Source organism: Phaethon lepturus, unplaced genomic scaffold (assembly GCF_000687285.1).
Source record: "Phaethon lepturus isolate BGI_N335 unplaced genomic scaffold, ASM68728v1 scaffold45179, whole genome shotgun sequence".
Classification (NCBI taxonomy): domain Eukaryota; kingdom Metazoa; phylum Chordata; class Aves; order Phaethontiformes; family Phaethontidae; genus Phaethon; species Phaethon lepturus.
The window spans coordinates 1-18,652 of record NW_010566402.1 but is presented as its reverse complement, the minus strand read 5'-3'; the positions used below and the strand labels follow the sequence as shown (position 1 = coordinate 18,652).

General features: G+C 38.4%; 1 protein-coding gene across 2 annotated transcripts; it reads right to left on the bottom strand.

The window, feature by feature from the left end:
- Positions 1–200: 200 nt before the first annotated feature.
- CREBRF (CREB3 regulatory factor) lies at positions 201–11,271 on the bottom strand. 2 transcript variants are annotated; one of them, XM_010295467.1, is made up of 9 exons: positions 11,094–11,271; positions 9,979–10,104; positions 8,038–9,121; positions 7,425–7,526; positions 3,630–3,824; positions 1,579–1,768; positions 1,088–1,161; positions 551–673; positions 201–316 (listed from the first exon to the last, which is right to left on the bottom strand). In XM_010295467.1, exons 1-9 carry the CDS (start codon positions 11,100–11,102, stop codon positions 201–203), a joined length of 2,019 nt encoding a protein of 672 aa, XP_010293769.1. In that variant the 5' UTR covers positions 11,103–11,271. The 2 variants fall into 2 exon arrangements, with proteins under 2 accessions (XP_010293769.1, XP_010293770.1); XM_010295468.1 differs by lacking the exon at positions 7,425–7,526.
- Between the last annotated feature and the right edge of the window lie 7,381 nt (positions 11,272–18,652).

Here is an 18,652-nt window from a genome sequence, read left to right as displayed (position 1 = left end):
GGTTTATGCTCCAAAAATGCTATGAAGCATTTGATATCATGCTTTGATTTGTTTTACTACATTGTTACTTAAAAACAATGGAACCTAATTGTAAGTGTTTACATAATGCTAAACTGACATGCAGACCAGAATGCAATTTACAATGAAGTACTTGACAACACAGGTAGAATCTGACTGATGAGAAAAGCTGAAGTCATGTATTAAACTTTTGACATTGGTATTCGCAACCCTACAAGGCCACCGGTGGGGTCTCCTTCTGCAGTCTTCTCTAAAACTTGATTCACAAATTCTGATGTCTGTCCAGCTACAGGTAGCCCTAAAAAGGGAGGGTAAGAAAACACGCTGTAAGGTTACTATTCGTTGCACAGATTTGTACTTTCCTACAAGTAATACAAAGCTCATGAACACTTTGGTTAGTAACCAACAAAAAGGCACAGAAAACTGAAATTAGGAAACGTGTCTGTCTTTTTCTTATTCCAGAAAGTGTTTGTAATCTAACTTATGATAAGTCCCTTCACATACATGCAAATACATTAAGTATATCGCTTACCAAGAGTGTCTTTAATAAGTACGTTCAACTTCTGTTCCATGTTGACCCCTCTATCATCTTTAGGTACCTGCACCCGATTAACTATTTCTTGTTTAATGGAATTGATCACAAACAGTAAGTTATCTGCAAAGAAAAAAAAATGGATTAGATTTACAGCACACTCCTCCTGGAGCAAGAGATCCACAGTTGTCCACACACTGTTATCTGCAAGTGTCAAAGGTGTCACATCACACTTACTGTAAAATTAAATGTAATCTTTTACATCTGTAAACATATTTTCAAAAATATTTACATTACATGCACACATTTACATAATTTACATCTGTAAAGTAGCTCAACACTGCAGGTAACCCAATTCACATACACTTTATGGAGTGGACTGTTTTTGTACCAAAAAAATTGGTACAAAAAGTTGTTGGGTTTGTACCAACCCTGTTTTCTCTATAAACTGCCAGGTATGACCCAGGTTACATGATGGTGCAAAACACAGACTTGTCTGAACAAAAGAAAAATTAAGATGTGAAGAGTTGTATTTACCATATTCCGTGTTGAGACCCCAGAGTTTTACTTTATTGGCTTCATACTGGGCTTTCTTTTTTAGTCTACAAGCCCTATAGTAAGAAGAGGGGAAGAATTAGAACACTAACAAAAATTCCAGAATACTAAGAGCATCTGTTTGTTTGCCACAGCAATTTATCAACCAATACTCTCGGAGCTGTGAAGTACAAAATCATCTATCTTCTCACTCACCTTCACTGGAAGCACTCTGCTAACCTCTCTCTGCTTACATTTCACACTCGTGGATTTCACCACTGTATCAATCATTTGCCCTGCAGCTAAACAAGCCGGCTTCCAAACTACATCTCCAAAGTGCCCGTTGCCCTGCTTTTTGACAAACTGTTAATTAGCCCATTGCAGGAACTGCCACGAGGAAGCAGGATCTCTGGAGGCAAAAATTAGTTAGATCTTAATCATACAGTTGTAGTAATCCAAATTTACTCATCCATGTAGCATTATCTAACACATACCTGGAAGCCAGCTTGTTCTTTTCTTTTCTTGACCTCGGTCTGGCAGTTAAGGGAAGTTCACTGACTGGCGTCAGGTCACTGATCACCTTATTCAGCTTCCTCAGTTCATTACCAATCTGTAGAAGTTTTCTGGGGTTGGGAGTCAGGTCTTCTACATCAGTCCTCCGTGACTTCTTTGCTGCATATTTTCCTGTTTAAAATATGCAGAAAATTGGGTTTGAAAGTGACACAATACCTATACAAACCTGCGAAAAAAAAATTCTTAAATATGTATTTTTTTGGCATGCAGTTTAAGTTCCTTTGTTCATTACAACAGAATGGACTGGAATCACGTGATCTCTATGGCTTTTCATAATAGAAACAGCATTTCCAGACAAACTGCTTTGTACAATTCATATTATATCCAGATCAGATAAGAGCAAATACCGCTGGCCAGGCTAATGGACGTGACAGACAGAATACACACAACTGTGCTGAAAAAACGTATGTCACAAGTTCAAGTCCAGTTGTTTTGCCCCAACTGTAACTTGCTAACTTACGTGTTCAGACAATATATTCTCTTGCACACACAAGTTTAATTACATTCCTAAATAATCTTATTGCTAAAGTTCTGTATTGAGGAAGAGTGTTGAGGCCTGGTACTGAAACAATCTTCAGTGATCTTGAGCTTAAATGATCTGCATAAAGGCTAGTAAACCCCTTTTATAGGTATTTGAAGCTATTTAAGGCCTGGCTTTCCTGAGGAAATATATTCAAGATAAAATCTTTACTCCTTATGATTCTCTGCCACTGTGTCTTTTTCTAGACTTCTATTAAAAATGGTGGTTGTTACAGACACTTGCATGAAAAATGCTAATAAAACTAGCAAAACCTGTTCCAGAAATATTTATTAGAGAGTTTATAACTTACCATGATTTATCTGAGGTAATAGGCGACCTTGGTACATGTCTGTACATGAAAATAAAAAAGTCCTGCATGTGTTTTATTCTGTAGCTTCTGGATGTTAAGTAGTGTTTGATCCTACAAGTCCCTCGCATATGCACCTGACTTAAAGGTCACTTGCTCCGCCAAGTGTCTGGTGGGACTGAGTTCTCAAGGCACATTTGGTTATTTGTTGTTTAATAACAAGTATAGATATAAGCCTTCATAAGAAGGAACAGCGATAGGGACTTTAGGTGCTGATATTTCACTACAAAAGTAAATCTACAAGTAACAACAACAACATCCTTCAGTTTAATAGAAGATAAACTGCCATGTTAAAGATAGTAATTTTCAACTGTAAGGTAATGCTAACATTACAATCAGGGAAGATGGTTTCATTTTCTCCTTCAAAGCCAAAATCAAATGCAGCAGCCTACCAAAGAGGTCCTGTGACAAGAAAACAAACATTACTCCTAAGAGTGGTTTGTTCTGGGTGATGTTAGTCATGTGTGCAGTAGAGCAAATTGCTAATCAAAAACGCACGGGAATAAAACACAGTTATAGACCAATTGATTTAAGTTTCTAAGAGGGTATTTTAAAGAAATAGTTTATTCACAGAAGAGTAGCTGCTTCGCTGTGCTGCATTCACAGAGGTGGGAGAAACAAGTAGGGAGGTGCAAAAAGAGATCGTTACTCCTTATTGCTTGTCCTTTAGTTCATACTGCAGTTAAAATGAACTTTGCATCTCAGATCACTTCCAGCTTACTTCTAACACAAGCAAGACAAACTCACAGCTATGAGGAGCAAATATCAGTCAAGTGACCCACCCAATATGTTTACAGTATTGCACTGAGAAAATTTTGAACTCATGGGGTTTCCACTCTTGGAAGTTACAATTCTCAAGTCGTCCATGCTCCTCTGAAGAAACCACACTGAAAGTTACTACTGTATGTTCACTGTGCTTTTCTCAGACACTGTGCAGAACTCTGCTAATTGAGCAACAGACAGTGTTTTAATAATTTATTTTCATGGTCAAAACACAACTTCTCAGCACTGGCAAGTATGGGAGTTTGGCTACTGAAGATGTCAGAATAAAAGAAATTAACTTATAACTAGGACTCTGTTCCTACCATGATGGAGACCATTCTTCTGATACATGTTACTTGGTAACGTATCTCGATTCCACTCAGATGGCCTCAGCATTCTTTCTTGTTGTGATGGTGTTAGTTGCTCGCTGTACTCCCAGAAGTATCTTCGCTTGCCTCTTTTCCGAGAGGATATTGCAGTCATTTCTTTTAAATCCTCCACAGAATCATTTTCATACCCTAAAAGGATGCATTGCATTGTTTATATACTGTTGACAAAACTGTTTCTAGCCCTTTAACAGTGGACTGAGTATTCACGTTAAGAGCAAAACCACAGATGAGGCCTGTTTTACATTATTTAATAGACTTGGTTTTCAGTAGCAGCTACGGGGTACTTGCCTTAAATCCAGGGATAGACACTGAGCAGTGATGGTGCTTCATTAGTTGAAAAGACACAAATTATTTATACATTGAAAGCCCCTTTACGTTCTCTGACCCCTTAAGCTCTATTGCTCTTCTCCCCCCGCCAAGTCCCACTACTGTCAAGTACAGACAACAGCTGTTAGAGACTGTTCTTCCATCCTTACAATTTTCTCCATGAATTTGCAGAAACATAATGGTAACTCGCCTCCACATTTTAATTAATATCTAATCAAAAAGCATGGAAAGAGAAGCAGATAATAAAGATGGATTAGTAAAAGACTAATAAAGAAAACAAAATTGTTCAATCACGAATATTCTGAGTTGGAAGGGACACATTAGGATCATCCAGTTCAACTCTTGCTCTTCCTTGAGTTTGAATACCTTTGGGAAATAAATCAAACCACCAATCTATATTAGGCTAGAAGAAGGGGGCTCTGTTATCAGGACAATGACCTAAAGCCCATATGAAAAGACCATCTAAATTGAAGGGATCTGGACACAAGCTGTTCAATCTCTTCCTCACCTCTTTAGTGGGATGAAGAGAAATGATTCACAGTAAAGCTACACAATATTTTAGAGGTATACTATGATGCACTTGATATGATGGACTGTTCGTGAAGTACATGGAAACTGTAATGTCACTATCCACATTGCATAAATATTTATACCACAATTATGTAAACACAAACCACAGTTTTAAAATCCTACGTATGCTTTAGAAAATAAAGACAGCCTATACCAAGGTTAAAAAAAACACAAACCACTGCATTGCCTTTTGTACTAAAATGCTACATAATAGTTTAAATTTACTTAAAAAAGAATGCATTTCAAAACATCACATACACTGATGAAGCTTCAAGAAAAGCCTACCACTGAACAGACTGTAAGCTTAACAAGCCTTGACCCCATACGCTTCAGCTCTGCTTCATTTTTTTAACAGTAGCACAAACAACACTTTCTTCTTTTTAAAACAGACCATTCAATTAATCTGTTTGCACTTGGAAAACCAGTTGAAAGAGGAAAAACAAACTTTCTGGCTTTGGTCTGACTCTCACCTCATATCCCCAAGTATGAATAAAAGTTAGGTGCACAGAAGGATGAAATCAGTTCTAGAGTTCTGTTTCTAATCATTTCATCAACTCATTTACTTTGATTCTCTATTTTATTAAAAAGACAGTATTTTAAAAGACAAATCAAACAATAAAACATGCTTTATAAAACATTTTTCTTGTATAGCCAAAATGATTATGACAATTTACATTAAGTATAGTTTCAAATACCATATTTTTAACTGTACTTCCCTTTTACCCAAATGCCGTTTGACTTATCAAAATACTCTTAAAAAACCACTTACTTTCCATTTGAAATAACATGTCAAGCTATGTAACTCATTATATAGATATGTATAAATTTAGCCCATCTTCATGATAACACAGAATTAAACCAACTGATGAAAACAAATCTCTTTAAGAGCTGATGTGTACAAATGTAAAACAAGGTTAAAATCAAGACTTCCTGCTTGCTTATTTAAACTCTAATTAAGTTAGCAACCTAAATTATGTTGACTTAATGCATCCTGCCTTGCAACTCTAACATTGACCTGCTATCATTTTAAAATTACACACAATAATCTAGTGTGCAATGTCCTAACCTAGTCCATAACATACAGGAGTGCAACAAATTCATTTAGCTTTTCTGCACTGTATTCATCTTCCTTGAATTCTCCTTTTAGCAAAGATCATACAGCAGTCTCACTTTCTTTGGTGGGCTTCTAAGAAATCTGAAAGGGGTTTTGTATTTACCTTTCAAGCCTTTTGCAAGGTTTTAGGTTTAAATTCACCAGCATTAAGTAAAACAGAGAACAGGATAGGGATGACATCTGCATCTTACCAGATTAAAGGCAAAAATAGCCCCACCAAAACAAAACCAGAAAAACCTTTCTCTTTACCATTTAATCATGCTGACTTCCATCAAATCATTTACAAGTCGTTTTCCCCCAGCTGATGGTCCAGGTGCTTAGAATAGATGCAATGCAACCTATTTAAACAATCTCCACATCCTTACAAGCACTTTTCCCTTTCAGCTATTTCTTCTCCAATGCTACTGAAAACAGAATCAGTTGTTGCATCTCCCGTTTATGGAATCTCTTGACTACTTGATGGGAGAAGCAGTCATTTACAATTATGTCTATTAAATGAGCTAGGTAAAAAAAAGTTAAAGTGCTAGAAAAGGCCTGGGCTGATAATTCCCCCCATAAATTACAGTTGCAGGTGACCAAAATTGCTAAATCTGTATCATGGTGATAATAAAAAACATTGTTGCCCAAACTTTCCTGACAGCCAGTCATGTTTTTAGTTATTTCTCCAAGTTCCTGGAGTTCACTATATCTAAGTATTTCCTCAGACAACACAAATGCTTTAAGAAAGCATTTCATGCACTCCAAAAACATACACGAAGAATAAACAAAAGCAAACTGTGTATAAAATACATCAAAAGGGTCAGCAATAACTAGTAAGTTTTTTGTTCTTCCAGTAAATTACATCTTCACTCTAAATTTATCAACTGATTTTGGTTTCAGTACTACTATTTCAAGAAACTTTATCCATAGTATTTACATTTACTCTAAAGGTAAAAAAGCAACACAAAGTACAAGAGTGACATAATTAAGGAGACATTACCTTCTAATATAATCAAAAGGTATGGTGAAACTTTCAATATCACCATACTTGAGGTGAATGGCTTCATTCACTTAAAATTCTAGCAGGCTTGTATAAGCCAAGTTCCTCAGTTACTGTACGGCACGACATAGCTGTGCGACTGCTTGTCAGTAAAATTTGAACAAAGAGCAAATAGTTAATCTAATTCCACCAACTGAAATCCCAGCATTTTAATACAACATCTCTTTTTCAAAGTTACCAGGCTTTCTGTGCAACATGCCTCCGTGGGCTGCAAAGCACTGTGCAGTACAGCAATCATTACAGAGCTGTAATAGCTACTCAAAATTCCCTCCCAGAAATTAGAGGGAGTTCAATTCAGAAGGAGGGAGGAAAAGGTTTTAAAATGCTAATAAGAATGTCTTATGTGCACGTAAAAGTCACATAAAGGGTATAATGCTTAAGAAGTTTAATGTCAACTCAGGAAACCTACTTAGAAAATAATTTAATCTGAGTGTTCATTACGACAAACACTGACAAGCTTTAGGGAAGCTACTGTTTTTAAAAACGCAAAATTTCAACTGCTTTGCCCCCCAAGTTACATATTGCCGAAAGTCGGAATACCTTAATACTTATACTGCACTACAAAGCATTTATAAAATGTGAATATTATAATACTTTCTACAATGAAACTAATACTTGGTTACAGTCCTGTCCTTTTCCCTTCAGATTTTATTTTTACACAACGTTACCGCTTTGTTACCTTCTAGGTGAAGGTTAGTTCTTATTTCTGTTGTTAAGGCTCCATTTCTACATGCAGGAGAGAGGAATTCAGTATCCTTTGAAGACCCACTAAGTGTTACTGCTGAAAACCACCAAGAAACGCTTCTATTAGTTTCAGTGGTAGGTATTCTCTGGGTTCTTTAGAAAACTGTACCTACAGTAGGACTTAAGTAATTATGAAATTATTTCACTCAGGCTATGATTTCATACCAGCTATCAAGACACACAACTCTGGCTAAATTCAAAGCAGCAACCTACCGCAGCACTAGAAAGCTCTGCCATAAAACAAGACAACAACAATTGCAGGTAGTCCTCTACGACTTTAGGCTACAAGCTAGGTTTCCTGTATTCTCTGTTATTATTTTTGTTGCATGGCCACAGTTTATACAGTTTTCTCAAAACAGGGCAATAGAGACCTTGTACAGTTTTCATTAATTATATTTTGCAAAGCACTTAGAAAATCTGGGATGAAAGTTCATAGTTTACGATCAGTGGTGCACATCTGTGCCTATAAAGCATTCAAAAGCGTTCTTTCCCACTTGGCAGAGAAATCCATTAACCTCCATGTTAACAAAGCCAAACATTGCTGGTACCTGGTTCTGAGAAAGTGTCGCTGATGTCGTCATCTTTATCATCCTCATAATCTTCTTCCTCATCATCATTTTCAGACAGCTCATGCTCACTGCCGAATCCTTCATCATGGTCCTCATCTTCAATATCGTCCTCATCATCCTCATCTTCTTCAGGATCTCCTTTGGCTGACTGTTCACCCAAACTGTCTGTTACAAAAAGAGAATAGTTGTGCTCCTCTTTCTTCTGTGAAGAATCTGACACTGATGTGCTGGCAGAAAGACTGCTCTCCCCCACAATAAGCCCTGGGGTTTCCTGGGGTGGACTGAGAAGCAGTTCTTGAGTCTCTTTAAAAGGCAAAATAGGAGGCGTACTCTGACTATGCGTGGACTCTATTCCTTTTCTTTCTTGTTTCTTTGCTACAGCACCACAATAACAGGTGTTTTCCTTCGCTGCATCAGCATGTGTCTGGCTCAGCACTGGTCTGCTCTGTGGTAAAGGATTGATCTTTACTTTTGCCTTTTTAACATAGTCTTTACATTCAACATGAATGTTCACCTTTTCATTATTGTACACATTGGTCTTCACCATGATTTGTGTACTGGAAGCAGGCTGAGTTGCAGGTTTGCTTGCCTTCTGAACACAGTCCGACAAAGGTGCCTCAGCCTGAACGTTCTTGGAGGAACAGACTGGGGCTGCTGCTCTGGTTGCAATTTTTTTGCCAGGTAACAAAGAATTTAAGGGGTTTTGTTTTACACTAAAGAGCAAATCAGGGTAATAGAGTGAATCAGAAACAGGTTGGGAGTCCTCACTGTTAAGCTGAGCCAGTGTTGGTGTTTTGCTTATCACCTCTTCATCTTGGTATGGGCTTGAAAAATCATCAAGGCCCAGGTAATCCACCTCTTTTGTTCCCCAGATGTCACAGCTGGTTAATTTAGTGTACTTAGTTAAGTCTTCACAGTAGGTGTCCCACTGCTCCCACTTTGAGGTGAGAGCAGCTTCTTTGTCCAGGATGTCCGTAAAAGACTCCAAGTTCTCAAGGTCTTTGCAGTCCTCCATTGAAAGTAAGTTGTCTCTGGAGCTTTGCTGATAGTCCATTTCTCTGTCCTGTGCACAATAAGACAAGTAAAAAATTAATACAAGGAAAGTTATCAATCATCTCCATCCTCTACTTAATCTAGTATGGTAAGCTTAATTCCAGTGAAGTGTAAGAGAGCGATAGTATATGAAGATACCTCAACTTCCAACTAAAAGCTTCTTTTGAGCCTCAAAATGAAGTCCAGCTTCCATACTTCAGCAGCATATCTTTCTGTAGAGATTGCTAAAGATGTCAAGTCAAATGCTGCTGGATTCTTCTTCTGCTATTCCAAATTTATCTGGTCATCAGCAACTAGACTAGTACCAATATCCATGTATTTAAAATATGAGAGACATCACAGACAAGCTGTTCTAGCCTCTATTAACCTAGGTCAATCTCTGCTGTGTGCTTAACAGTATATACTCAAGTTTAGCAGTCCCTGGAAAACCTCATTCTAACACGATCAATTAATGACTACGACCTGCCTTTCTCTTTTGATGCAGGAAAAAAAAAAAAGAATGCTAGTATAAGTAGCTCATGAGTCAACTTTTATTTTGCTTCCCCTGCATTCACAGCTTGGGTGAAGTAGCATATAGCTGCTCTTGCAGAAAAGATTGTAAGGAAGAGTCTCAAGCACCATTACGTAACACCAACACAGCTTTATTTGAGACTGTATATCAAGCCTCTCTTGACAGCCAGCTTTAACCAGCACCTATTGAAGAAGCATCACATTTACTGGACAAGCAGTTAGGCTCTTCCCTAATCAGCTGCTAGCAGTAATGAATGATCTAGCATTCTTGAGCAAATACCCATTTACTACTACATGAACTCAGGGTATTAGTCAAAGAGAAGAAGTTATATACACACACAGAGGAAGATGACCTACCAGTTCATACATGAAGTCTGGATCTGAACTGCTTGCCAAGAGATCCGTGCTCATCAGAGTCTGCTCTGAAAACACATGGCTCCGAAAGGCATCCCCAAAAGGAGGGTCCATTCCACTCACACTGGGCTACAACAAAATTGATACTGACATTTGAAGCATGCTATAAAAAGGCATATTCTTTTCTTCAGCAAAACATAAAGAGTATTGCCATTTCATCCAAGCCTCTGAGCTTGTGCTGTACTTGCATCTGGAAGGTTTTTACCTACACAGATAAGCATGTCATTTCTCAGAGCGAGAGAATGCTTCAACAGCAGCTAACAACATGCAGATCTTTAATCAAAGGACACATTTGTATTCATCATATAGCTGCAACAGCATTGCTCATTCATTCTTTTTTGTTGGTTTGAAATTCTTATGCGTTTGCCAAGTTTAGGGATATGTTAGCATTTGTAGAAGAGGCAAGCGAGTACTGGCAAGATCTGTATCAATAGGCACTACACGCTTGCAGAGCCTTCACCCTAATACAAACGATTCCGTACTAGTGTTGACTGTTTCTAGAACCATAGGAACTCATGAAACTTCCACCTGAGATTGTAACAAAAGCAAAATTTATTAGAACTAAATCAAGAGTGTTATATCGCTCGAGGAGAAAGTGTAGCTTTGCAAAAAAAACATTATCCAGGATGACTGGTCATATGCAGGGAATGGGCAGCAAAGGCTTTCTGCTACATTTAATTCCAGACCTCTGTTTCTCTTCTAGACACACTCGCCCTGAGGGTTGGGAAGGGAGAAACACTGTACTGCTGAAAGTCATTCAGTGTGCTGATGTGTGAATCACTGCAGTAATAAAAGGCTGCTTCTCCAGGCATCCACCCTCGTCAAGACAACAACTTTGCTAAATCTTGCTGTGTGAGCAAATACAATACCAGAAGCAGCAACATAGCTTCCACCATAGACACTACTGGGACCCTAAAAAATAGACACCATTTAATCTCTTATAAACTCTCCCTGCTAATGCCAGTCAAATTTGCTCTTAAACTTTCTTTTCTTTTTTTTTTTTTAAATAAGGAAGCAAAATTATTTACAGAAGCAAATAGAATCATAACAGAATTTACCTGAGGCATTTCCAAGCCCAGATTCCCCAAATCCAATTCCAAACTTCTTGTTTTATTCACTTGTAGATTCCTTTCCAGCTTTACTTCAGTCTCAGTGAGTTTACACAATCCATGCAATGAAATTTTTCCTTAGGATAACTTCAGTTCACCCTGATGGAGCTTTTCTATTTGTAGATTTCTGTGTAGAATAAGCACAGCAAACCCCCAAGGAGGTAAGTAATCCTTCACCAAAAAGATAGTGCTTAAAAAACAGCCAAAGTGAAGACAAAAATTTCCCCTGAAAAGTGATTATTCCTCGTGCTGCAATGTATAGCCATTTTCTTCCCCTATCATCTTTCATCGAATGAAAAGCCACAGATGCTACAGAACAGTTCCTGTAAAAACCTTTTTGGCTGAGTTACATTTTGTTGCCTTTTTTCCTCACTACCGAGTCCACATGTTCTATAGACATAAGAAAAGAAAAAAACCTGCCTAATTGGAAATAATGACTAGCATACTACTGGGTATACAAGACAGAAACAAGCTTTATAACTAATATAACAGCCCATAAACTCTAAAAATGTCTCAGGCAAACATCTCAAAATACTAATTTCAGAATAGACAGTCGTACTGCCACAGTGATATCTCCTCCTTTTCTTAAGAAATTAATCCATACAACATCAGATAAGACTCTATCAATCACTCATATAGCAACATCTAGTGGTAAAGGGATTACAGCAAGCATGCTCACAGCCCAGCAGTGGAGGAAGAGACAGACTTCCCCAACAGAACAAATAAAAAATTGTGCCAAATTCCGAGTTGCCTAATAAAATATCTTCTCTATTAATTTCAAGTAAGGGACATGTTGAAATTAGTTCAATTTATCTATTAGTAGTTTGACCAGTTTAGTAGTTGCTATAGGCCCACTACTGCTTCAGGAGTTTATCTGTAGACTTTTCTGAGCCTCATATCCTGCTTAAGCCTGCATTTTCTAACAACGTAATGAAAAACTGAACTGTAGAAAAGCAGCACCTTAGCATGAACATCAGTAACTATATCAACACTAAAAGTATGACAAAAGACTCAGATAATAAGTAACAGGAAGTAAAAAAAGAGTTATATAGAAACAGTAATAAAAAAGTCATCCATGGTATCAAACCTTAGTATCTAGGCTAACTACATTGCCTTCAAGGATGCTGCTTTCTTACTGCCTTGCTTACCTGCAAGATCCCTACCCTTATATAAAAAGTCTTTTTAAAAAAAAAAGCAGCAGGAGCATAATAAAAAACCCGAACCATCACACATGTACAGCTTTTCAGCATTATCAGTTAAAATGTATGTGTTTCATTGAGCAGATTTCTTCACTCAGCGTTGCTCCTAAGTTAGACTTTGGTGCAATCTACTAAGGCTATACTTATTCTCTTGTTTTGAAAAACAAATAGTAAAGTAAAAGTGTTCTCCTACAACGGAGCTATGCTCAGAACCCTCCTCCCACCAGCACATGACAGCATCCCCGTGATTATTCCTACTTTCAAATAGTATCTCAGCTGTTTTGTTATATTCAGCGTATATACCATCAGACTGTGGTAAAAACAGACGCTATGCAAAAAAGCCTTTACTTAGCAAAACATAATGCTTTTCAAATAGCAGCTAGAATATAAAGAACAACAATTACAAGTGCAGTTATACGCAAGTTCTCAGTAAAACCATGCTACCAGTCAAAGCAAGCAATTCATTGTAGGGCCCTGTGTTGAATAAGAGCCAGTTCCTTCTGAGAAAATCTTCTTTCTGCTCTAAAACTTCCAGGGAACTCTTTTTACTTATCTTAAAGTGACATTTAAAGTTAAGTTTGTGTCCCAGGGCAACAAGGCTCAACAACCCCTGTCTCTCTTCACCCAGCAAAGGCCGCACCACAGCAGAACTAGTCCTGCCTATGCTGTTGAAGTGGCACAAACAACTAACTCACTTTTCAACCTGGCCTGATCTAGGAGAAAGGGCCTATTCTTCAAAACAAATAAATGATGTTCTCATATGCAAAGAAAGAGGTGGGAAGAATATAATCTTTAACACCCATCTACACCTGAGTAGTATCTACCTTTCTTTCTTTCCATACGGAGTGGCTGAGATGGATGCCTTTTTCAACAGAACATCAGATTAACACTTCGACATCAGTACCAGAGCACTACCACCTGCATTCACATGGGAGACTGTCAAAGTTCTGCCACTGCATGACATAAAGGGGAAAGGAGACATTTGCTGCTGCTTTACCAGCTATTCTTTGTTACATTTTTGTTAGAACACATACCACAAGCCATTCCACTCCCTTTCATACACAACTAGGAAAGAGGAGTGAAACTCAATCTGTACTGACACTAATTTCAGTAACAACCACATACGCTTCCAAGTGTCAGGACCAGGGAGCTTCTGGATCATTTACAGAAAACAGACAGAAGAGTTCAAAATACTTTTACCATCTCAAAGACTGGAGTAATCTTTTAGCTATGAACTTACAGTGCCATTTAAGAATGACAGTGTATGTCCTCCCAGGTCAGAGCAGTATATCAGCTAATCTGATTGTTTCCCCTAACTCTCTCTATATTTTATTCTTGACATTTTATGATTTGAATCCCATTAGAATCTATTAAAGTATTCTACAACATAAGATTTTTCTTGGTAGCTCTATGGAGGGAGGAAACATGGCGAGGCCATAAAAAGACAAGACTGCCTCAGGGAGCTGCACAATCTAGGCGTGCTTCATGCTCCCAACAAAGCAGACCTACTTCCAACTGCTTTCTAAGTTTCCCAGAATGATCAAGATCTTCATTAAAAGACTTCCAATGTTCACACTTAACTACCAGTATTTTTTCATGAACTGGTAAATCAAGATGTACAGTAGAACTCAACGACACATATGGAAGCACAGATGTAAAATCTGAACTCGCTGTGAATGAAGGTAGCTGTGAAGGAAAGTAACTTTGCAGGCCACAGCTGAAGTCCCGTTTTACAGAATTTATCATTACTGGCATTCTCAGCTCAAGACCGAGTTAGAGCAGACTAGTACGGTTGTTATGTTATCTATAATGAATACCGATTTGAATGAACTGGAAGGTCTGTTGCAGAGCTCAGGAATAGCAGTGTAAGAATTACTGAAGATAAGTACAGCAGGAATTTCTACTTTAGGATAATTTTTATTAATGCCTTACATGGGCCCTTCCCAAATGCAGAGATACAGAAGTAAAATCCTGTAGTTGCTTCACAGCAACTGAACCCCAGGTGGAATAGACAGCCCGAGGCAGGGGGCTGGGTGCCGCCACTCCTTTTGGCAGCAGCCTGCAGTTAAATCAGATTAAGGTGATTAAGGAACCAGTCCCCGAGTTGGTTCTGTATCTACAGATTCTCGAGTCACATCAGTGCAAAGCTGCACCCCTGCTCCAGGGAGAAGGCTCGCTGTTCACTTGGGTGTGAGGAAGGGCAAGACATCTCAGAAACTGCTATGTTAATCTAACATATAAGAAGTTGGGGTACTGATGGAGGCATGCATATATACATTGGTTAAAATCCCCATCAGTCATCAATAAGTAACCAAACTATAGCGTTAATAATTCATTAATCTAATGACAAATCCTAATAAAATCCTCTGCATTTATATTTACTTTTTGAAAATGCACATTTAAAATAGTTTTACAGTGGTGCCAAGACACCCAGGAAGACTGAATTTCAAACAGTCTAATGGCAGGCTTATTACGTGGCATTACTGATGCAGCAGTACAGTTAAATTGTCAGACAGCAGGACCTAAACTCAAAACATGCAGCATTAAAGAGATGCATGGCAGTTACCATGCACGTGCCACGTTCCTGGCCTAGCAAAACAGCCTTCTGCGACAACACGTTGTCTCCAAAGATGTCCCTATAAGAGAAAAACCTGAACTGCCAGCTTTCAACTTGACAACTCTGAAAGTCTTCCTCAGTCACCTGTATGAATCATTTGTACTGTAGCTATAACTAAAGTTGCTATTTCTGTCTCAATTCAGATGTGTATTTGTACAACTAGAAAAGCACGCAGAGCGTCGCTGTACCATTTTGTTGATTGTACAGTGCTTATTATCACAGCAGCTAAATGCCTGTTATAAATACATTACATGAACAATTACACTTTTCATGATGGTGACCATGCACCACGCAGCACCGTTTGTCAAAGTTACATTTTTGATGCAGGTAAAAAACCAGCACATTTAGAGAGCCTGTCAACACTAAACCTACAAACTCAGGCTAAAACATTCAAAATGCTGAACTCTGAATGCCAGAGAATGCGCAAAAACTATGCCACGTATTTTAAAAGAACCATTTTGTACTATGCAGTGTTTGCTTTATCTGGACATTTTATGAAGTACTACAGTTCGAGATGCAAGAAGATCTCCTACACTTCTTAAAACTTTTTTTCCTTCCACAGTTTGTGCCAATTTGTTTCCTATTACAGAACATACTCTAGTCTGTGCAGTCTTCAAGTGCAGAACGTATTTTGTTTCTGAGTGTAATGTTCTTGGTTTTTTTTTTTTCTTCTTTCTACATGATTCTTCAACTATGAGCCAGACTTAAAAAAATTCTTTTACTTTTCTCCCCCACCACAAAGACGCTAAGTTTTCTTTTGTGTGTGTGTGGGGTTTAAGGTTGTTTTGTTTTGGTTTTTTTTTTAGCAGGTGAGCAAGGACACGCTTGTAAAAGGTATTCCTCTGCTTCTACCCACCACAGCCTCATTCACCTGCTTATCCGAAGAACCCAAGTCCCTCTACATTCTCAGTGATGTTATTTGTATAAAAATGCGAACATAAGCATCTAAGACATGATGCCCTTTGGTTTCTCTATCCTGGAGAGCAAACAACAGCTACTTAAGACACCCAGATCCTAATCTTGATGAGCATTGCTATTTGAAAAAACTAGAGATACAAAGACTGTTTCACTTCTTTTAAGTCTGTTCCCTTCAGGAGAGGGAAACTGCTACTTCACTGTCTTTGTTCCTTTTCCTCTTCCCTTCCTGCCCTTCCCTTCCCCCCTAATATTATTTTTATAATCCTACTTGCCCGCAGCAGACAGATTTCAAGATCTGGAAGTGATACCATTAAACAGAAGTTCTGGTCTCCAACCACACATGCAACACCTCAGGTAAAAGAACTGATGAATTACCAAAGATACAGCACTGTGTTCTTTCTTTGAATTAATACTCCTACACATCAATGCCAGCAACCCAGCTTCAGAGGGGTATTCCACTTCAGCACGACTGCATAAGGGAATAGGCAAATGACAATAACCAATCATAATGCATGAAGCAGAAGAAAAAAGTTTGTTTTTTTTTTTTTAACCCAACAAACAATGTATTGCATCTATGTATTTCGTAACAACTGTGCCCAGAATAACATATTCCTACTAGAAATGCTAGCTTTTCTGTACATTCTGGAAGAAAACCTGAGATTTTATTATTATTTCAGTGCCAAGGGTGGGATGGGCAGCATGTTAAACTTACTGGAACTATATTAACACACTTTGCTTCATTTAAAAATCTTTTATAGTTAACATACAAATTGCACAAACCTTTATTAATAAAAATATCGCTATAGGGTAGGAGAGTTGTTTGCACAAGAAAATCAGCAGTAAGACATTTGAATTTTTTTTTTGAGGCAGAGACGACTTCTGAAGCAGAGCACAGCCAAAGCAAAGACAGAAAACAAAAGCAAAAATAGACAACAATTTAGCTTACAATTTCCAGCAATATTCTACATGCCTACATGATGGTTGTTTCAGTTTTTTTTTCTGAAAGTGCAAAGTCTTTCAGGGTAAGAAAAAAATTAATCCTATAGTTCCCAGAAAAAAGACCTCTTATAATGAAGGGAATGGTGCAACCTAGTCTACTCTTCATGCTGTAAAATTATGTTTTATTTTTGTTATACTTTTGTTGGAAATGGGTTATCAGTACAGCATACTTCAAAGCCAGCAACAAATCATAAAAACATCAGTCAAACAGTCCAAAAAGTAAAAAGAACAGCCTGAGTTCAAAAACAGAACAATGATTTTTAAAAATATAATAATATAATCAGAGAACTTACTATAGCAAGGTCTAAATCTTGAAATCTATGTTTTTTTCAGAAAACTTTTGGCTTGACTTTCAAGCACTTCTTAGGAAGTGCCAAATATCCTAATCAAACTTTTTATTTTAAAACATCATTTAATTAGGCTTCACAAGCCACACACCATGGACACCTAAGTCATGGGAATCTAAACCAGTGTGTTCCCGTATTTATACCGTACTATCAGTCTATTAGTCAGACAGAAGCTTCTATTTATTCCCAATTAATTCCTGCTAATGCCAAAGGGTCTTCAAACCTTTGTCCTTCAAAAAGCTCTCTTGCTACTCTCATTATTTAAAAAAAAAAACATGTCATGGATATTCAACGGCTTGATGCCGCTGCTGCAGGTTTCTCTTATCAGTTAATCCTCCCATCAAACACAGAACAATTCTTTCTTTGCTCAGGTAAACTACTGGCTACAGAGCACTGTATGAGGTCTCGAGTTATTATTCACGCCTCTAAAAAGTACTATCACTGAGCATTGATACTTCTGCAAGAAACCTTTCCTGCTACAACAGTCACCCGATATACTTCCAATAGAAATTCTGACTTCTCATTTAAGTTGCCAACAATAAAAATCGACCAAATTTCTAAAACTCCTGCGTCTGCCCCTCTATAATTCTTACTAGCAAAACACACATGTAATAATAATAATTAACCCTCCCCACAAGGATGCTTAGAAGCCACTTAGTTAAGCAACCTAAGGCCAAAGGCTAACCAATCTTTTATCACCACCTTTAAAACATTTTAAAGTGTTTGAAAGACAATACCAGAATCTGAATCTGTTTTGCAGGTCATGTATTGCACGATTTCAACAAGTTACCCACAAGTGGCAACAACATAAAGACTACGCTTACTTTAAACGAGAAGTTAACATTTCAGTTGGTACAGCTGAATGATTGAAACTGTTCAGCCTGCTGCATAGAGAAGCCTGAAAAAGAGCATGTGTTTTATACTGGAGCGTGACACAGTGAGTTCTGGTCATTAAATTATCCTTGATATCTGATCAGTTACATTAGACAATGCCCTGAGAAACACCGTGGGCTGGCCTCGCCGTGCTGCACGGCTGCGTTAAACCGCTGCCAACTCACGGGGCTGAGATTAGGGCATACCGGTGATACCGCGGGCATCGTTATGGAGAATAACGCCCAAGCTGTGGACCTTCAGGACAGAGGGAAAACAAGGTTCAGGCTTCGGTCCTTGGCGACATGAGGGGCTTTTGGCAAGCTGCCCCCCCAACACGAAACCTGCGTGAACTTAACCCAGCCCCGCGTGGGGAGCCGCTGAACGCCAGAGGCTCGCCCGGAGGCAGCTCCTGCTGCGGCTCGGGGAAGTTATCGATATTTTATAAGTCAAGTCTGTGGGAACTGGCTCACATGACGAGACGGGAACGCGCCCCGTCCTCCCCTCGGAGCGGGGGAACCGGACCACCTATGTACGGGCACCGCGTCCCCCCCTCGG

Excerpts from the sequence above, each read along its gene's own strand:
- CREBRF (XM_010295467.1), bottom strand. Across the intron at positions 3,825-7,424 it reads AACTAACCTTCACCTAGAAG|GGTATGAAAATGATTCTGTG; the intron begins GTAACAAAGCGG and ends GCATCCTTTTAG. Across the intron at positions 1,769-3,629 it reads GAAGAATGGTCTCCATCATG|GAAAATATGCAGCAAAGAAG; the intron begins GTAGGAACAGAG and ends TATTTTAAACAG.